This window comes from Tiliqua scincoides, chromosome 6, assembly GCF_035046505.1.
Source record: "Tiliqua scincoides isolate rTilSci1 chromosome 6, rTilSci1.hap2, whole genome shotgun sequence".
Taxonomy (NCBI): Eukaryota; Metazoa; Chordata; class Lepidosauria; order Squamata; family Scincidae; genus Tiliqua; species Tiliqua scincoides.
In genome coordinates this window covers 51,263,910-51,282,313 of record NC_089826.1, presented here as the reverse complement: position 1 = coordinate 51,282,313, position 18,404 = coordinate 51,263,910, and the positions used below count along the sequence as shown (strand labels likewise).

The 18,404-nt window shown below is 41.4% G+C and overlaps 1 protein-coding gene across 5 annotated transcripts in view; it reads left to right on the top strand.

Moving 5' to 3' along the window:
• The window catches only part of SPOCK3 (SPARC (osteonectin), cwcv and kazal like domains proteoglycan 3), a 186,337-nt gene that overhangs the window by 71,919 nt on the left and 96,014 nt on the right, over positions 1–18,404 (top strand). For 3 of the 5 annotated variants that reach the window (XM_066632197.1, XM_066632196.1, XM_066632194.1), the window contains one exon: positions 1,189–1,234. The exons of 1 other annotated variant lie outside the window; for it this stretch is intronic. In XM_066632197.1, coding sequence (XP_066488294.1) covers positions 1,189–1,234 — 46 coding nt within the window. Of the gene's footprint in view, positions 1–1,085; positions 1,095–1,188; positions 1,235–18,404 lie in introns of all 5 variants that reach the window. One more of the 5 variants, XM_066632195.1, reaches the window with a different exon arrangement.

The following is an 18,404-nucleotide window of genomic DNA, read 5'->3' as shown; positions in this document are numbered from 1 at the left end:
CGGTGGCATTCGTGGGGGGGGGGGAAGAGTCTGGAAAGGACAATAACTCTTTCCAGTAAAGCAGTGGTTCCCAATCCTATTAGCACCAGAACCCACTGTTTAAAATTGCACACCCTCTGGACCCACCTAGCTTTACAAGTCTAAAAAAGAAAAAGAAAAACCACCGTACCTGCTTAAGACTCTGTTTTTATCCTTTTTTAGTGTTGGGGGAGCTGCCTTCTGGTGCATTTGTTTAGCTCCACTTTTATTAGATTGGGATCATTCTGGTGGCCTTGCATTCCTCTTTCCCTGACCAGCCAAGGCACATTTGCTTACTCACAAGTAAACACAAACATGTCGCTTAGTTTCACTTTCCATAGGGTTCAATACATTTGTCAGTTTGGAGGGAGGAACTTCCTTCTCCAGTGTTTTTTGGGGGCTGCATTCATTGGATTGAGACCATTCTGGTGGCGTTGGATTCATCTTTGCCTGCCCTTTGCAGTTGACCAAGGGATGTTCACCTCCTTGCAAGTAAACGCGATGTGGCTTAGTTTCAGTTTCTATAGGGTTCCATGCATTTTCCTTCTCAGCAAGCAACTTGAAGCTTCATGACCCACCGAGTTGTGACCCACAGTTTGAGAAATGCTGTTCTAAAGCATAGCTTTAGTCTAAGCTTGCTGCCGGCGTAACTGAAACAAATGCTAAAAGCAACTCTGCTAAAGTTGACTAAGAACTGGGTTGCACATTACTTTCGCCATGAGGATGCTGCTGAAAACAGCCTCCTTTGTTAAGGAGATACTGAGTCATAACATTTGGAATGACTTTCCACATGGATTCTTTCCAAGACAGTTAGGAATCTTCATGATAGTAATTACCCAGAATGTTAGTATGGGCAAAGGAGTTTTCAACATGACTACTTGTATAGTAAACCATTTAATCATTATGACTAGATGGGGATGTTTTGACACAGGTACGCATTTCCACCTGGTTTGTGGATTGAATACTTGTTGCTTTCAGTTTTGCTTTCTATTCCCTGCAATTAGTCTGTCCATGTGATAATTATCTTTCTCTTGTTTGTGTTCTTTTTTGCTGCATACCCTTTGCAGGAAGTTGAGGTTTGTATATACCTTCTGTATTTCTGGTTTCTTTTTCCCTGCATGGACATGTACGTTCTGCATACTAAATGCACACTGTCTTTTTCTGCTACAGGATGATTATTTCCGAACATGGAGTCCAGCTAGACCCTTTGACCAAGGTAAGGAATTCATCCTTCTACAAATAAAAAGGACTTTTCCTATAAAATGTTTTCTTGCATAGTAAACAATGAAAAACTTTTTTCTCTGTGGCGGGGAACTTAGAGAAAAGCTAACTTTGACCAACTCTTCCACCCCCAAAAGATTAATAAAGATTAAATAAGTTTAAATTTATGAATAAACTGCTATGTAGTATCAGTTTTTATAGTTTGAAATCAATCTGTGTTGAGAATCTCATTTGCACTAAATTTCGTTAGATATAGCATCTTAACATTGTTGCTTAGAGTAACTACAATTTGCTTCATGTGCAATATATTTCTAGTACAGGTGTAGCAGAAATACTTGGTACATGTGCCGTTTGTGTATAAATCTTAGTGTATAGGCACACACTGAGGCTTCCTGCCAATTGTATGTGATGAGTTACATTTTTTTTTACCTATGTGAGTGGTTCTCAAACTGTGAGCCATGGCTCCTGGGGAGCCACAGAAAGCGGCCAGGGGAGCTCTGGAATCCTCAGGAAACAACTTGCTGTCCTATACGATGTAGTGGATTGTATCCCTATTGGGGAGCCAAGACCAATTGTTCAGTAGGTCAAGGGAGTCACCAGTAGAAAGTTTTGGGAAGTGCTGACCTATGTAAAGAAAATATGGTGAAATGGCCATGGTAAGTCTCTCAGAATGTTCTAGGTTCCACAAAAAACTTGGGACAGATGAGGATGGGTAAAAGAAAGGATTAAAGGAATTTGTTCAAGGTAAGGTAGGTAAAGAGTGATGGATTGTGACTCTGAACCATGTCATCAGGAATCAGTATCCAAATCTTTTTCCTGTTCAGGCTTGAGAGCTTCATTCCAGTAGCCTATTCTTAGGTCTTCTCCCAACCTTTTTGCTGAGACTGTTGGCCCTGGTGTAAAACCATGTACAATAATAATAAACAGATTTCAGATGATGGCATGTGGGCAGGCTTGCAACACGTGTGAAAGATTATGTGGGTGCCATATGAAACCTCTGATAGTTTCCCTTTTTTTTGTAAAAAGTTTTTGGATGTGTTGAAACTTCTTAAATGGTTTCTGAAACATCTTTGAAGCCTTACTCTTCCAATAATCTTATGCCGTAGCTTTCGAAAAACTAGCAATTCTCCCTTAATTTTTTAGAGAGACAATTTTTCATAGCAGTGGTAGGAGACTGTTCTTTATAAACAGCCTTTATGTAGAGATTGAAATCTCCATCTTTTGAAGTAAGATTGAATTTGTTCGTTTTTTAAGGTGTAGCAATATATGACTATCATCTCAGTGAGGAGGGCAGAAATATGATTTGTATTCAGGTTGGATCAGGGCTGTATATTTAAAAGTTGAGTTGCTTATATTTGTTAATGGTTTTACTTTTATATGTTAGAATACATGATGTTGTTGCTTGAGTTAAAGTAATTGAGTACTTGAATGTTGCTTGAGTTAAAGTAATTTTCTAAAGTTTGCATTCAACTAAATGAATACGCTTATTCCTGAATTTATTGTGTAAAACCATGGTGCTCATTTTACCCTTCAAAAAGAAAGAACTACACAGCTTGGGGTGTGTGTGTGTGTGTGTGTGTGTGTGTGTGTGTGTGTGTGTGGAGTGTTGTCTTGTTTGCAGCAAGCTGAAATTCTGTTTCTTGGGCCAGTAGTTTCTTGGCAGATCACTAGGGAGATTCTATAGATGTACAGAGGATGATGAATATTTAAAATGCCATGTTTGCACTTTTCTACTTTCTGCTGCCAAATGCAAGTTAACTGAAAATTTCAGGGAAAAATACTTTTTCTGAGCAAGAGGTACTTACTGCATGACTGCTGACAATCATTCTTTCATTTGTAGGAGCCTACTGTGTTGCTCTGCTGTTTAAACAAATCCAAGCACACATGTCCTCTTGCCTAGTTTAATGTAATTATTCGCTACATTATTTCTATTATTCTTTTCTTTTCCTGAAACTCGCTTTTATTGTTTCTTGAAAACCTTGTTATGGATTTTCTGTGAGCTAATTATCTTGTGTGGCAAAGAATCCCACCTATATTTTTATGGATAACTTGTCAGCAAAGCTGCCAAAAGAAGCTATTTTTAAATGAAAAAGCTAGAAAAAAATTCTTGATTCAATTTACGTTATGCTGAAACATGCTTTTTTTTTTTAACTTGATAATACTAAGAAATGCAGCAGTGATATTGAAAACTGTACTTGAGAGATTCACCTAAAGAAGGGGTGTCCAAACATTTTGGCAGGAGGGCCACATCATCTCTCTGAAACTGTGTCGGGAGCCAGGAAAAAAATAATTAATTTACATAAATGAATATATTAGAAATGAAACTTATACGAATGAATGAAGGTCTTGCAGTAGCTCAAGGCCTATAAAAGGCCTTGCACAAAGCAAGGCCTGCCTTTCCTTCACTGCCACTGCTGCATCACAGACGTGAAACAGCAAGTAGTGGAGGGAGCCCTTGTCCCACAGCTCAGGTGAGAGGTCGAACAGTCATCCTCACGCTGAGAGTAGTTGCATTGGGCCAGCATGGGCTCCAACAAGTCTCCGGAGGGCCAGAGTCTCATTGGAGACTGGGGACTCCCAGCAGGCTAGATTGGGAGCCCCCAAGGGCTGCTAGTAGCCCCCGGGCCGGGGTTTGGGCACCCCTGACCTAAAGTATCAAGTTGCACAGAATTATGTGTTATATGATTTTCCTTCTGGTTGCAGTTTACCAGTGGGATCCTTATCTGTTGCTCTTCCCAGTACTGGTACCTGTTCCTTTGTCAGTGTAGGGAAAAGAAAGATGAGGACACAATAACTCAGTAAAGTCCCCAGCATATTGCCTTAAAAAGATTGTATCCAGGATATGACCCTGTTTTGAATTTGTACATGTTAGTGAAGATGACAGACTTGCTTTATACAAATTTACCTCAGTGTCTGTTCTCAGTATATGACATAAAGAATATTGTACACTGGGTAGCCATAAAGAAATAATTCATGTAGTGCTCTAGTTTCTGTTAACAGACTTTGACAATGCACAAGATCAAGGGTCCACAGTTGTTTTTTGCTGGCATCAGTAGCCAGCCAATTTTTTCCTTTTTACAGAACCTGCTCTTTGCCTGGGATGGAGAGAGCAGGGTCTTACCCATGGCACTGTTTCTGGTCTAAACATTAAAACATACTGTGAGTGTATTAACAGCTGTGAGTTACAATACCTGTGGGATCATTGTAACATAAGTTCTTCACTCAAATTTTGTGTGAGAGGTTTGGAAGACAAACTGGAAGGTACCCCTTGATGCATAGCTTGTTGCTAGAAGGGTGTATTCTGTACTTTTCAAGATGGCACCATTGCACACTACTTATACCAGGAGTGTCAAACATAAGGCCTGGGGGCCAAATGCAGCCCGCGGAAGCTGTTTATACGGCCTTCGGGCTTTCAGCTGGTGTTTAGTGCTGATGTGTTACTGCTGAAAAGGCAGCCCACATGAAAATTGGCCTCTTCCATATCTTGAAATATGATCAAGATTTGTATATTTTCTTTTGTCATTTGCAAAAGACTCAGTTCCTAAGTGAGCAAAAAGTTTTTATTTTTGGTTATAACCTATTTAATGACATCACTTCTTTCCTAATGACATCACTTCCAGCCCTCAGCAGGCATCATGAATGCTTTGTGGTCCTCTGTATGAAATGAGTTTGACACCCCTGAATTAGACAGTCTGAGAATGCCAGTACTTCAAGGAAGAACCATAGATACTTGGTTTCCACAATTCCACATTGCACACATTACTCTGGTGGAAAAATGATTTCCTCTTGCTAAATGCCTCATACTAAACATGTGTATCACACAACTCTTCCGAAACAGAATTCTGCAACATACTCATGTCACCTGCAGGTGATATAAAGAGCAAACAATATAAATCAACCTCTCTAAAGATATGAGGTATTCAGACAGGGTCATCACAATGTGCTTTGGAGGCATTCTGAGAACTGCAGGGCATGTCTCCCATCCTTCTCAGCTTTCAATTGTCTTCATCGCACTGAGCCTTGGAGACAATTAGAAAGCAGTGAGGCATCTTATTTTTCAAGCCTCTCAAGAGAGTCAACATGGTGTCTGGAGCCTGGAAAAGATCAGGAGATTGTTTGATTTTAAAAAAAATGTGCTGGCCATTTGTGGACCCCCATGATACAGAACAATTTTGAGAAAATGACTTCTTAAGTGCTTTTCTTGCTTTGTGTTTGTGTACAGTCCACCTGAATTTAACTTTTAGCTATAGATGGCAACATATGGCTCTTGTCTGTTACTATTTACTTCAGTTAGCCCAAACAGGTACTGCTGGTGGTATTGGTACAAGAAAGTACAAGAAAGTGTACTTTCTTGAATGTTTCTCTAATCAGCTTATCCTTGAACTTATCACATATGTAAGCATGCACAAATGCTTGCCTGTAAATATTCAGGCAGCATTTTTATTCCTGAAATTTAATTCCATCCAGTCAGAGTATGTATTACTTTCAATGCTACTTTGATCCTATTTGCACATAGTAAGAGCAAGAGCCCACAACCAGATCCTGAGGTGGTGAGGTTTCACTTCTGCTACTGTCTCGATCATGAATAAGCCCCCTGCTCACTTGTAATTTGCATAGGAAAAAAAGACATGCCAGGCCAAACCATGTATTTTAAAGTTGTGGGTTTTAACCCTAATAAGCCATTCAGTGTGCAATCCTGACTGCACCCTAGGCCGGAGCAAGTCCCTTGTGCCGGCCTTCTGATGTTGCAGAAGTGACCTAAAGCACTTCTGTGATGACCTGGGAGCCGGCTGTGCCAGGGGAAGGATGTACACCGGCCTTCTCCTATTGGATCCAGCCTCGGATCCGGTAGGTAAATGCCGGCCTGGGAAGGCTGGCACGGGGGTTTGGGGGGCAGAGAGAGGGTAGGGGGTGGGTAGGAGGGGAGCCAAGATCCAGCCCTTGTGCCAGATCCTAACCCCAGTCCTGGGTAATCTGGAGCAGCTCCAGGCTACTTGGATCTGCACTACTTCTTTGTAAGTATTCGCCTTGTCCCTGGCCAAGCTGCAGGCAGCCCCAACCCCACTCTGGATACGAGGCAGGCCAGCTGGCCTCTCTGTTCCAGTACGGGTTAGGGCTGGGCTGTTATACAATAAATTGGGATGATCTAGGCAACTTTTGTACTCATCGTACTTGTTGTTTGATGCAGTCCTTATGAAGTACATAAAAATTGAAGAGAGTCTACATTCAAACTTTTATGGTTAAAAAAGCTAAAACTCATGAGTAGACTCAAACTGGGATATGATCATAATCCTTATTGTACAGGCTTCTTCTGTGATTACCATGTTTGTATCAAAATAAATCTCTAATATTTTCTATGGCAAGACTTCCATGTACCTACAAAATTGCACCATATCAGTTTTGTAAGTATTAGTTTAAAAAAAAAATGTTTTATGTGAACTAATCTCATTTGAGTGCAGCTAGAGCTGGTGGGAACTGTCTTAGAGGTCCACAGAAGATGAGTGAAATGTATTTGTATCAAGTCTTTCTCTTAATATGACACAATATATTGGTACTGCATGTGCAATCTATTTTTAGAGTACAGATATTTTCAAAGCTTGAAATAACCTTGTATACAAATAACATTGTAAACAAATCCCTTGGGGCAGGGGAAACTTTGCAGCGTAGAGATGCTTCCCTCACTGGTGAGATACAAGAAGTTCAGGAATCTCCAAACAAGAACCCAATCAACCCTCAATGGTATAGTGCTTGGTGTTCCAGTGAGGGATCTTCTCATGTGATCTGGCTGTCCCTCAGAGTTTGCTTTTGGCTTCAGAAGAATCTGTTAATTTGATTTAATTATACAATTTTTCTTTTTGTAATTTGTTGCGGCTGTGGATGTTTAAAGAAAAGTTCATGCTTTAAAAAATACTTTGCCATTGTTTGATGCTATTTGTGTGTTACTTAACGACGTGACAGGTGTGTGTCACTTAAGGCTGGGGATACGTTATCCGATCCCTGTTGTTATGCGATTAGGTTGTTAGGTGAGCATTCAGCCCAATCTAGGGCCTTTGTTTTGTAAACAGATACTCCTTGCCAGAAACTAGCTGGCTGCACAGGCTACTGGAGATAGATATCCTCTTCTTTGCATTGTTGTGTAAACAGGCATTCTGCTGCAGGCTATAGGAGACCTAACTGGCTCACTAAGAGCCTCTTTGTTGTGCTTTGACCGCCTTGGTATATGCAGTCTGTTGTAAAGCCCATGCCTATATATGCAAATCCTGTCAGTTGCCCAATTACCAAAAATTCATTTTATGCAACCCCACCTCCCAAGACTTTATAAAACTTTGCTATGTTTAGCACAGAAAGTCAGATTGACATAAACTTTTGGGTGGCTGTAGTTTTATATGTTCCTGAACTGTCAAGTGACCTGGAGTGAGTTTGAGCCCAACATGAACTTTGGATCTTAGCTTGAATGGTTAATGAAACAAGACTTGACTTGGGTATTATCTGAGGTAATGAGGATGAAGTTGGACATTTTTACAGTTTTGGCTCACAGCTGAAGAATTATACCAACTCACCAAATCTACCTCTGGAAATATGCCAGAAGAACATTTGATAATCGCATCACATTTTTATCTTTGTAATAATTAAGTGGGATATTGGGCATGGAATGCAAATACAATGGCATGTTTTTTAATGTCAATATTTTAGCTGAGGCTTGATAAACTCCTAGCTGCAAAAAGTCTGTTCAACTGATTGTTCACATAGAATGCCCTTTTAGTTGTTTAGATTGCACTACGCCGTGGGATGCTATCTATGAAGAGACTCTTCTGTCTTCAAGAAATAACATTGTATGTACAAAAGTCAGAGGCTGTTGGTACTGGTGAAATGTCAGCAAGCAGCAGATGAATGTTGGCTGTTAGGGCAGAAGCCAATAAATCAGTTAGCAATGAAAAATAGCTTCCTTGCAGCATAGGGAAACACTGCTTTTCTATCTTGTCATTTAAATGCATGCCCTTTGCAAGTGGTAAAAGATAACAAGTGATTTGTGGACGAACATTCCATAAAATCTGTCTATCCTCCATATAGTACCTGTTACCTTCAAAGACATGCCTAATATGCTATCCAAAAAGGATGCTAGGTATCCATTTGGACTAGAATGAAGTACTAAACCTTCAAACAAACGTTGGTTTCCAATTAGCAATTAAAGTTTTGTATTTCCTTATAAATTTACATTCTGAGGCTTTTGTGGTCGGTGTAGCTATTTTTAAAATTGAAAATTATCCAGATTTTGAGACCATGTTCCACTGAAATCTTGCATACCTTTTATCCATACCTGTGATGGGTATTCTCAAAGGGTGGGAGATCAAAGACTCTGTGACTGTCCTTTTAGCTTGTTTTGCCAAATTCCTGTTCTAGAGAACTTATGCCCACTTTAAGCTAATTAGCCCCCCCCCCCCCGGGCTCATAGCAGTGTATAAACCTTCTGCTAAACCCCAGCAACAGCGGGAAGGTGACAAGTAGGTTGCTTGTCTGTAGAGCTGTAGGGTCTCTCTTTCCAGTTCTCCAAGCAGCAGCTCTTCTAGATACAGCAGCACCACCTCAGTTCTCCTCCACTTAGCAGTCTCTGTTTGGTTAGTTAGCCAGTTCATAAGTCCATCAGTTTGTTGTCCATTCGCCAGTCCATGAGTCAGTCTGCCAGTTTGTTGTCTGTCTAGCAGTCCATTGGTTCGTCAGTCAGTTTAGTCCTTTCCCTTCCTCCAAGCTCTGCTCCTTCTACTACCCACAAACTCTCCCTTCTCCAGACTCTGCTTATATCCTGTAATGACCTGTAATGACCTGGCTGCCTCTGCAGCACACCCACTGCTAATTAGAGCCCTGGGGTTAACCCTAGATTAACTGGCTGATCTTGTGAAAGGGGCCAGTGCTAGCACCACACCATGTCTCCTTGGCTGGCCTCTTCCATGTTTTCCCCTACATAGCTGTTAATAGAAGGCAGAATATTGATAGACTGATTCCAAGGCTATGTTGCTCACTTGTGATCTGTTAACAAGACAGATTACTTTCTCATGTCTTCAGTTAACCCTTTCTACACTCACTCATCTGAATTTAAAAGGAAAACTGTTCTACTATCCTCTGCTTCCCCATATTTCTTAAAGCACAGAATTTTTGTGCCTTTTAATGTGGGGAGCCAAGCATTATTTATACTTAATGCTTCTTCCTTTCTATTCATATTTTGATGATGATTTGGATTTCAATTGCTTTCCTGTATATCTGGGTAGGATATTGTTAATCCCTAGATAAACTTGCATCTGCTCAAACCTGATCTGATGGCCTGTTCTTATAGCAAGTTCTGCCACTGCCAATTTTTCCAACTGCCCTAACAAGCAATGTCTTTTGTGCTCTTTTAATCTAGTTTTTATTGTCCTTTTGTGGTTCCTATTTAGACTTTTCTGCAGCTGCATAGATACTACAGCACACGCAATATGCTTCACTCATTATAACTATGTCTGTGGACCAAAGCAGACATGTGAGCCATACGTGAAATGCTTACTGGTGGAAACTTTCAATGCTCTCCCAGTTTACATTTTAAAGTCACTTACTATATGTGTTGGCCTGTCAGTAGTGTGGTGTTAGAATGGGCACATCCACCAAAGTTGCCAGTCACTAACATGATAATGTTGTACACAAATTGACCCATTGTACTCGTAATTGCATTTAAATGTTTAGAAGTGCCTTGGGGCCTCATATGTAGGTAAGCACTTTATCAATGACCTACATCTTTGAACATCTGCTCTTTGTCTTTAGTGTATAACAGGAAATGAAAATTTTTTTTCTGCCCTGGAATTTTGGAGAAAGTGAAAATTAAGCATCAATTTTTCCTGGAGCTTTTTTTGCCAGTGTGGGTACATAATTTACAGCAGGGGTGTCCAAACTTTTTGACATCTCTCTGAGACTGTGTTGGGGGCTGGGGAAAAACAATTAATTTAAATCTAAAATTTGAATAAATTTACATAAATGAATATATTAGAGATGAAACATATATGAATGAATGAAGGTTTTGCGATAGATAAAAGACCTTGCGCAAGGACTGGCCTTTCCTTTGCTGCCGCTTCACAGATGTGAAACACCAAGCAGCGGAGGGAGCCCTCAAGCCACTTGAGAGATCAAACAGTTGGCCCTCATGCTGAAAGTAGTCACATTGGACCAGCTCAGGCTCCAGCAAGTCTCCGGAGGGCCAGAGGCTCATTGGAGACTGGGGGCTCCCTGTGGGCCAGATTGGACGTCCCCGAGGCCAGGGTTTGAGCACCCCGATCTAGAGCAGCAATTTTCAACCAGTGTGCCACAGCACATTAGTGTGCCACAGATGGTCCACAGATGTGCCATGGGATTTGGGGAAGGGTCATTTATTAGTCGGGCCATTGGGGGATGTGAGCCACTCACCAACAACATGGTGTACCTTGTCACTTGTCAAAAAACTTATGGTGTGCCTTGACAATTTTAGTGCCTTTTCAGTGTGCCATAAAATAAAAAAGGTTAAAATCGCTGATCTAGAGAGTTGGACCTCATTGACACATTACCCAGTGGAAGGTGCATGCCCAGTAAGATTTTTCCTTGGATCTACTTAATAATTTCTTGACCCATTCATTGGAAATCAGTTAGAAATAGGAATTAGAGGGATGCTTCTACAAGACTTGGACTGTGCTATAACCTACCTTGCTTCTTAATTTTACACCAGTGCTCTGGTTTCTACTGTAGCTAAGCAATTTATGGTAGTTATTTTTATGGTGACTGACTTTAATTAGGGTGAAGTAGACTTGTGGAATGACAGTAGGTGTGCTGAAGGTCATTAGAAGAAACTTATTACTCAGTTTTCTCTTGATTAACTATGTAGTTTATTCCGCATCTGTTGGCTAATGATTTTCTGACATTTTTAATGCACTAGTATAATTCTTGGGTTTTATGTACAGGTATGCGTTGCTTAACAGCAGGGTTATGTTCTACGAACTCTGTTAAGCGATTTCATCATTATGCAAGAAATGCATAAAAATATACATTGGTGGTATTGTCATTAGGAGGCCCCAGCAACCTCTTCTGGGTTGTGCTGGGCCTCCACAAGCCGCAGAATGGCCTGCAGAAACTACTTCTGGTTCGATTCCGAAAACCAGAAGTAGCTTTTGTGGGCCATTCTGAGTCTTGTGGAGGCGTGGCACAACCCAGAAGAAGCCTCTGTAGCCTCCTAATGACAACATAGCTGCCACCAAGGTAAGGAGTTTTCAGCTGTAAGGAGTTTTGTAGCTGTACAGTAAACCAATGATGGACTGTAGTATATGCAGTCTATTGTTGTTGAGATCATCGCTAAGCAACACATACCTGTATTGATGTTCTTCCCAAATGGGTAGATTGCAAGAATAGGATTCATAAACAATTGTTAGCTGTCACAAATATTTGTGGTAGATCTGGATGGAATGGAGTGGCTCACTGTGAGAAGGTGTGGTAAGCTACTTGTGTTGTTGGACTTGAGTTATTGGTAACATTGTGACTGGCTGTTACTATGGCTTATTTGTGTTATTCTCATTTAAAATACAGATAACCACCCATATCAGTGGATCTGGTACCCAGGGTTTCAATTATTTGCAGATTAGAGGGGAGAGACACCCAACACCCAGTACCATCTTGCTTAGACTCAAGGAACTCTTTTGCGTCACTGAAGAGCACAAGGTGCAGATATCCAGCTTGCACACTAGAGGAAATCTAACAGGACATTAACAGGAAGCAAGAGCTATCCTGCTTCCTATTAACGTTTTGTTAGTCTCCTTACTTACTGCTCAGGCTGGTTGCCTGCCCATCACGTTTTTCAGTGAAGCAAAAATGTTCCTTGTCTAAGCAAGAAACACCAGTGCTTCCAGCGCTTCTCATGGAAAGGGAAGGTACAGGGTGCAGGGGGTGGCGGGGACTGCTGTTTCTGTACAATCCCACATATCCGTGGTTTCCCTATCTGTGGGATGAGGCCAGGGCCTCGGAGAGGAATTTTATCAGGGGGTTCAGAGTTTCTTTTGGGCCCCTTCCCAAAGAGGGAGGGGTGAAACAGAATGGGGGGTTGGCAATGGGGGCAAAACAGGCAGGGGGAAAGTGGCACCAGCTGGAATAGTCTTTGTAGGCCAGGTCCACAAACCAAAGAGCTATTGTAGCAGGTCGGTCTCCTCCCAGATGTGTCACTGTTAAGGAATGTATGCAGTCCCGGGCCTGGTGTGTATGGCAGTAGTCATGGCCATGTGCCCACAGTATTGCCCCCAGCATCCTGCGTGGGTAGTGAGATTGGAGAATGTCAGATCCCAGGAAATTCTGGGCCACCTCCTTTGGCTCCTGGGCCCCCTTCCTGATTCTGGGCCCTGATACAAATTACCCCCTTTACCCCCCTCTCCTAGGCCCTGGGTGAGGCCATGAATGGAACCTCCCAGATATGAGAAGCACCTGTATATGATTGCATTTCAAGGGAGGGGCTATTGCTCAGTTATAAAGCACATTCCTGGGCATTTAAGAGAATTATTGGGCTCACTAAATAAATAGAATTGGAAATGGTTGATGCTGTTCCTGATCAAATTTCATATTTAATATATTGAAATGACATCTCAAGTCAAGTTCGACAAGATGAGAAGTGTTTTGGTACTGATACTAGCTTATTGTAGACAGTGTGAGTGTGCACAGATATGAATATTTATATAAAATGAAATATAGGTGAGTTCATCAAGCAGTCAACTCATCAATCCACTTTCCCAGCACATTGTTCTAAAAATAACATTCCTAATTTACCTTTGTATGTGGTTGATAAGGTTAAAATGAATTGAAAACTGAATATATTATTAGATAACCTGTTGTATGTTGGATGCATAATATTAGCACTGTTTAGCTGTTGGAATTCAAAAATAGCTTGAAGCTTGTTTTGACTTCATCCATTACAATTGTATATATTTGAATCCCTTTATCTAGAATGGGTTTAGTCAGTTCAGTTGGGATTTTTCTGACTTAGGGTGCAGTCCTAACCCCTTATGTCAGTGTTTTCCAGCACTGACATAAGGGCAACGCAGCTCTGAGGAAAGGGAACAAACATTCCCTTACTTTGAGGAGGCCTCTGTGAGTGACACCCAACTGCAGGATGCAGCACATGTCCCGTTGGCACTGCTATGCCAGTGCTGGAAAGCACTGACATAAGGGGTTAGGATTGTACCCTTAATTAGCTTAGTGGTCAGCTTAGCTAAGAAAAAAAATAAAACTGTCATTCATAAGTGAAGTTTTGAATGCAGCTATCTTCCATTGATGCCTTACTAGTTAGTAACGTGAACTGATCTGGGGACTTCATATTATGTTACTTCAAAGTGACAAAGCATTAGAGCAGACTACAAAGCCATTGAAGTTAAATAAGAGACCATTTACCAGAAGTAGGTAAAATCAAATGAACCTTACTTAAGTTCGTATAAACAAAATTTCCCTGATTTAAAGGAGCGTGTCCTGGGTCCTTTATATTCAGAATATGTATGGTTTCTTTCTGGCTGTGATTCAGAAAAGAAGTTTATTTGCTTCCTTCTAACCTTAGTAATACTCTTAAATGGGGATGAGAGACAAGGCCTGAGGCACAATCCTACTTCCAAGAGATCTGATCCCTGGGTTGTGAGAACCTAAATAGACTCATCCAGGTAGTACTAACCCTTGCCAAGTCATTTGAAAGCTGTGATGAGTCAGCATTTGATCTCCAAGTGAGATGCCTTTGGATTTTGCTAATTAACCCTTAATCTCCTAGGTTCTCAGCGCAAATAGAGGGGACAAGTTGTTAACAAAATGAGGTCTGAAATGTGATAGATGGTCATGATTCTGTTTTAAGAGAGGTATAGACTTGTTTGTATTCAGATTTAATTTTAAGCCACATTGGTTTTAAAAAGAGACACTGACTTCCTATGTGAAAGGTTTGGTTCATCTTAGAGTAGATTTTCCCATAAATTGGTAAGGACTAGGTTCCTACCCATATCATAGGTGCTCTCTCAACCAGATGCTGTCTACCTTAGGACAAAATTGTCTGCTTCAAGGAATTATGGGTATGTGATCACCACCTTCAGACCATACCTGTCCACTTGCTTTAGGAATAGTTTTTGTTTTATAGAATGCTTTCCCCCCCAAAGTACTGAAAAATATTGGATTATATATCCAAAGGAATCCTTCTGCTTGTGGAAGAGCTGTATATATAATTAAAATGCTATACCAAAAAGCAAACAAAACCCAAACAAGTACAGGGCTAGTAATAGCTCCTGCAGCCTGGAGAGCACCAGGACGCAGGTTGTGTCTGTTGTCTTGTGTGCTCCCTCGGGCATTTGGTGGGCCACTGTGAGGTACAGGAAGCTGGACTAGATGGGCCCTTGACCTGATCCAGCAGGGCTTTTCTTAGGTTTAGCTCATGTGTATGCAAATTCATAAACAGAGCAGGCTTTTCTTGATTCTTTTTTTGTAGCCACTTTGAAAACATTTTGCTTGGTCGCAACATTTATGGAAAGAAGGACACTAGAAGACACTGAATGCAACTTTGGGCCCATCCTACAGGCTCGCTTTGCCCTCAGAACTTACGTTCCAGTGGTGCAACATGCTTTGTGGCTGTCATGAAATGCAACATGCCATAGAGCACAGCAGAGACAAGCAACTGCGGCCATGTGCCAGCAGTCCTATGAAAAGGGCCTGCGCCAATCAGTCAGCACAGGTGGCAGTTGTTGGATTTCTGCCACAGTAATCCTGGGCCAGCTTCTCTCACCAGACCCTATCCATTAGGTGCAGTCCTATAAAATCTAAACAGTCTTCTTATTTTAAAATTACTTGGAGAGAGTCCAGATGGCACACTGTTCTGGGAGACAGTCAGCTGGCACCTGGTCTCATAAGTTTTATCAGTGGAAGGAAGGAAATTCCACTGTTCTTTTGTGAAGATGGCACAGTAAGGTTTGCAGCAGAATTCAACAGATGCTTGATAAATGCGTTGTGAAGAATCAGCTGTCACTCCTACATGTTTTGAGTATGTGCTCTTCATCAGAGAACAGAAAAACAGTGACAAATAGGATTGCATCCAAAGAAAATTAATCATGACTAAGCATCATTGAAGTCAGGGAGACGAGTTAGTTGTGGCCAGTGTAGAAGTAGAAATACCCTGGCCTAGGCCATAATCAGACCACTGTGGCCTGATGATAAAGGGGCATTTATAGCATATGCACGATTAATCAAAAGCTTATGATATTATTATTAATTAATTATTATTAACAGTATTTATATACTGCTTTTCAACAAAAAGTTCACAAAGTGGTTTACAGAGAAAAATCAAATAACTAATGGCTCCCTGTCCCAAAAGGGATCACAATCTAAAAAGATGCAAAAGAACACCAGCAGGCAGCCACTAGAAAAGACACTGCTGGGGTGAGGAGGGCCAGTTACTCTCCCCCTGCTAAATAAGAGAGGAGCACCTACTTGAAAAAGTGCCTCTTACTCAGTTAGCAGGGGTTAGCAAGTTCATCAGTGATGAGAGGGAGTAGAGGAGAGTACTTGGGATTTGCCACTGTGAACACAACTGGCAAGTACCAGTAAATTGAGTAAGTTGGCCTGTTCCTAAGAACAGAGAAGTAAATTGTCTTGTGACCACTATGTAATTTATTAACATGTTTACAGCTAACCCTCTAATGTAATCCCACTCTTGTGTGCTGTACACAAATGATTGGCTGATGATAGCCCTCCACTTCTGTCCCACCTCTTTTGTGCTAAGACATTACTTGGCTAATGTATATTGTATATTGTATGGGCAATTTTGATTATAAAAAAGGTTATGTGATTATCATTTGGAGTGCTCCATCTTGCTTCTCTGTAGAAGGGTGCCTTGAGTACACCCTTTGTAATGTTCCTTGGTAAATAGTGACCCACAAAGTGTCTGAAAAGATAGAATTAAGTTATTTTTCTTCCATGTTAGCTTAAGTTCCATTAATGTCAAAAACATTTAGTCATGACACAATAGGCTGCAGATAAATTTATTATCTAAACCAGTGATTTTTCAACCTTTTTCATCACACTGACAAGGCACTAAAATGGTCAAGGCACGCCAACAGGTTTTTGATAATTGACAAGGCGCACCATGCTGCCAGTGGGGGCTCGCATATCCCATTGGCCCTATTAATAAAATGACCTTCCCCCAAATTCCTGTGGCACACCTGAGGACCACTCGTGGCACACCAGTGTGCCACAGCACAGTGGTTGAAAATGACTGATCTAATCCGTGACTCAAAAAAACAAACAAACCCCATAACTTCCCACAACAATGGCTTTATGTTTTCAGTGCAAGCAGTCATGCCAGGTCTCTCAGTTCTTAGCCAGTCATGAATTAAACACTACCAAAGATGACTTAGAGCAGTCGTTCTCACACATTTAGCACTGGGGTGCACTTTTTAGAATGAGAATCTTTCAGGACCCACCGGAAGTGATGTCATGACCGGAAGTGACATCATCAAGCAGGAACATTTTTAACAATTCTAGGCTGCAATCCTACCCACACTTATCCAGGAGTAAGTCCCATCTAGTCACATATAGGATAATGGGTTCTGAGCTGTCTGTGACAGATCAGGAGAGAGATCTTGGGGTGGTGGTGGACAAGTCAATGAAAGTGTCGACCCAATGTGCGGCAGCAGTAAAGAAGGCCAATTCTATGCTTGGGATCATTAGAAAAGGTATTGAGAACAAAACGGCTAATATTATAATGCCGTTGTACAGATCGATGGTAAGGCCACACCTGGAGTATTGTGTCCAGTTCTGGTCGCTGCATCTCAAAAAGGATATAGTGGAAATGGAAAAGGTGCAAAAGACGGCAACTAAGATGATTGCTGGGCTGGGGCACCTTCCTTATGAGGAAAGGCTACGGCGTTTGGGCCTCTTCAGCCTAGAAAAGAGGCACCTGAGGGAGGACATGATTGAGACATACAAAATTATGCATGGGAAGGATAGAGTGGATAGGGAGATGCTCTTTACACTCTCACATAACACCAGAACAAGGGGACATACACTAAAATTGAGTGTTGGGAGGGTTAGGACAGACAAAAGAAAATATTTCTTTATTCAGCGTGTGGTCAGCCTGTGAAACTCCTTGCCACAGGATATGGTGACCGCATCTGGCCTGGATGCCTTTAAAAGGGGATTGGACAAGTTTCTGGAGGAAAAATCCATTATGGGTTACAAGCCATGATGTGTATGTGCAACCTCCTGATTTTAGAAATGGGCTATGTCAGAATGCCAATGAAAGGCAGGGCACCAGGATGCAGGTCTCTTGTTATCTGGTGTGCTCCCCAGGACATTTGGTGGGCCGCTGTGAGATACAGGAAGCTGGACTGGATGGGCCTATAGCCTGATCCAGTGGGGCTGTTCTTATGTTCTTATCTACTATCATTGTTAAAAGCATATACATAGTAGTTTGTTAAAAGTACAGATGTGTAACATTTTCCCAAATGCAGTTGCACACCAAGGTAGCATAAAGTCTAATATATTAAAAATAAAATATTGAAGTGAATGGAGATCCACCTGACATTGGCTCGGGACCCACCTAGTGGGTCCCAACCCACAGTGTGAGAAACGCTGATGTAGAGCATATAGCTTCTCGAATTGGTGCTTATCTTTCATTGCTATTCTTGATTCAGGTTTAAGTAACTTGAACAGCACTTATTGAAAGGATCTGTCTTTGGTGCTTGTTCTTGTTAGTAAGGAGGGTAATATCGACTGATGTTCACCTCTTTCCCATTAATTGGGATTAAAGCAAAAAGCAAAATAAAGAGGCACAATGGAAATCCATAATGAAATGGAGAATTGGTAAGAGCAAACATAGTACTGGTAAAATAAAGACTAGACAGAGGGAAAATAGCTGTGTGACTCTGTGTGTCATCCCTGCCCCAACCCCTAACCCAGTGGTTCTTGAACTTTTGACTCGCGCCTCCCCTGATCCTTGTGGCCATTGGCCACGGCTCCCCATTACAACACCTCGCCTCCAGTTACCCCCAAAATGGGGATGAAGGTGGTATAATTATATACAAGAAACAAAAAAAATAGCTGCCAGCACTCTGAGGCTGCAATCCTAACCACACTTACCTGACAGTAAGCTCCACTGAACAAAATAGGACTTACTT